Below are 2976 nucleotides of genomic sequence, written 5' to 3'. Positions count from 1 at the left end.
GTTATGTATTTTCTTTTTTTAGTTTTGGCTATTTTGTATCCAAACCTTATGTCTTATTTTCAATTCAGTTGAATGAAATTTTCATTTACCAAAAAAAAAAAAAATTTAAAAATTAAAAATTAAAACTAAAAAAGGCGAGCTCAGTGCACAAGGTTCCAATTCATCTGGTCTGGTGAGGAGGTACAAAAATACCCGTACTGACTTGACGGAATAGGCCCTTGAGGGGATGAAGGCCGGCTAGATTTAACAAAAGAAGGTGGAAACAATGGTCCACTACTAAACAAAAAACAAGGTAGAAGCGCAATCCTATACCCAAAAGCATACATATGCTGGTTGAAAGAGGATCTAGGAAGCGTCATGAGGGAAGGGTCATAAAGTGGACTTACCCTTGTTTCGCACAGAAATTGCTTCTTAATTTGAATCCACAATTATTGGATTGGAACAACCTTTCCGTTGTGCTAAGGTCCATTTTCTATTCAAAATTTCAAGACTAACCTTGAAAATTTCCTTGGGTCAATAGAGGGTCTATGGACAAATAAGTAATGGCATCCCAATACATGAGAGGGTATTTATGATTGAGTCTAAGTATAAAATTTGATATGTGGTGAATTCATACCACTACCCTGATTCTGCATATGGATGAATTCTTGCCGCATCACCTTCCAAGTTTGCAAAAATTTTGCGTGTAGAGATACTATCCACACCTGATGGTGTAAAAAAACCTTTTCAATTAAGTGAGTAAAATAAAAAACCAAAAAACCTATGCACAAACGTTTTTCAACTCCCTTTGAATGAATAATTTCTAGTTTATGGGTCAAAAAATTCTTCATAGATCCCGACATTGTAAGGTGGAGAGAAGTGGAGTTAGAAAGCCCTCCCAAGCCCCTAGCTAAGCAACTTCCATTGGCAATAATAAATGAAATGGTCGCAAATCCAACTCCAAGAACACTAACATGAGCAATTTGGCAGGATCCACTACCCAGTAGCAACTTACTACAAAAAAAAAACTCTTACCCTCCATTGGAGGACCCAATCAAATTGAATATGGATCTAGCCAACTAGTTACAGTTACAGTGGTTAATATTCAAGGAGAATTACTAAGATTCTTAACTTCAAGAGTAGTTTTCTGCGGTGCATTGTTGCAGTTCTTCCTCGTTTGGAGAAACATAAATATGAGATTAATAATAATAGTAATAGTAGTAGTACAGCAGTAATAATAGTGAGAAGAACAAGAACAACTACAACCACCAAATGACTTACATGGAACTTTCCAAGCAAAGTCCAATTCCAGAAGCAAAACTAAAACAATTCCACCACCAAAAATTTACTGGAGCAACTGTACACAGCATTAAAATGAGCCCATAACAATTTTTTGTTAGACTGTTTGAAGTGTGTATGAACAAGGATCCTCTCTTAGACCATCAAAAGGGAAGGGGGTCCAACCAGAAATGTGCCTGATTTCCCAAGGTATAGATGGCTGAAACTAAACCACCTTTTGGCCAATAAAAATTTCTCCCAGTCAAATTTTCATCTATTTAGTCAAGCTTCATCCTGCCCAGTTCCTGTTGCAGCTTTGTGGGCGCAGCCGGAAAATATTTTATGCCCACGAGGTCACCAATTTCGCTAATTACCTAAAACCAAAGAAAAAATCATAAATCACAACAGTTTAGATTGACAAGTCATTTGATACCATCAAAACATTACAATGGTGAAGTCTCCACTCTGTTTGTTGCACATGGGGGCTTTAGATCCACCAACACAAAAGATGAATCAACTAGACATGAAAAAAAAAAAAAGTAGCTAGACATAGTGTTGTCCATTGGGCAAGCACTTTTGACAGAAGTGGGTGTCTGAGGAACAACAGGATAACTGCCATTGAGCACTTAGATGGAACATAACAGATAAGATTTTTTGGTCATTCATTAGTAGTGATGGATAATTTAAAGGAATAAATTTCTTAAAAAATTATCATCCAAGGAAACACAAGAGTCAATTTGATCTGCAAAATTATTTCCCACAAACTTATAAACAACTTCAGCTTAACCCTAATTTGTGCTTGAAATTATTCACAAGCACTTAACACCACCAAAGTTTACTTCAGAAAACGAGCTCCTCATTAAGAAAAACAGCTTGAGTACCTAATTTAAGCTCACAAAATACCAAAGAACCCGCAATTAAAACGCATATCAGGATATCCTATGTAATTGTTTGGATTATCCCTTGTCCCCAAGTTCCCCGAAAAGGGATCTCCATTGCCAGGAAGAACAGCAGTACTCCCAAATGGCTCTAAGGCCTACAGTTCCACTACGCACAGCAGAAACAGTACACAAGATATTGAACATCATGCTAATGAAGCAGCAGACATCATCTCCTAGTTGAACCTGTTGACGTGAGAAGAGTAGGAGAGCCTTGGGAATAACTACCTTTAACGACAGTAAGTGCTACAAAATACTCAAGGTTGTCCTCAGTTGTCAAGAAACTGGAAAGGAAGAAAGACAAAGGAATAAAGGAAACTTTTCTCATGGTGTGTTCGTTTGGACAATTCTTAGAAAAAGAAAAACTCAAAAAAGAAATGCTGACTCGTACTGTAGGGGGAGAGAGATGAGCTAATAATCTCTTTACACCTCTGTGCTAGATGAGCTAATAATCTATTTACACCTCTGTGCTCGATAAGGCAACCTGGTATTAAGTGTGTTTAGATGCTAGTCTTCTTATTTCATTTCAAGCCACTGCTGGGAGAGGGAAAGAGATCATATCAGAAGAGGAAAAAGAAATGAGTGATCCAAGACTGGCAATTTCTTTGAACCGCTTACTTGTCAACACCACCTTGAAGTATTCTTATTTCATTTCATGCCGCTGCAGGGAGAGGGAGAGAGATCATATCAGAAGAGGAAAAAGAAATAAGTGATCCAAGACTGGCAATTTCTTTGAACCGCTTAGTTGTCAACACCACCAGTGGGAAAAGGGGGGGGGGGG

At 37.8% G+C, this 2976-nt stretch overlaps 1 protein-coding gene across 1 annotated transcript in view; it reads right to left on the bottom strand.

The window, feature by feature from the left end:
• Positions 1–1158: 1158 nt before the first annotated feature.
• Positions 1159–2976, bottom strand: part of LOC122057173 (long chain base biosynthesis protein 2a) — an 8930-nt gene continuing 7112 nt past the window's right edge. Inside the window, exon 13 of the mRNA XM_042619185.1 lies at positions 1159–1631. Coding sequence (XP_042475119.1) covers positions 1536–1631 — 96 coding nt within the window. The 3' untranslated portion in view covers positions 1159–1535. The remainder of the gene's footprint in view (positions 1632–2976) is intronic.

This window comes from Macadamia integrifolia, chromosome 12 (genome assembly GCF_013358625.1).
Source record: "Macadamia integrifolia cultivar HAES 741 chromosome 12, SCU_Mint_v3, whole genome shotgun sequence".
Classification (NCBI taxonomy): domain Eukaryota; kingdom Viridiplantae; phylum Streptophyta; class Magnoliopsida; order Proteales; family Proteaceae; genus Macadamia; species Macadamia integrifolia.
This window is presented reverse-complemented; position numbering and strand designations above follow the sequence as displayed.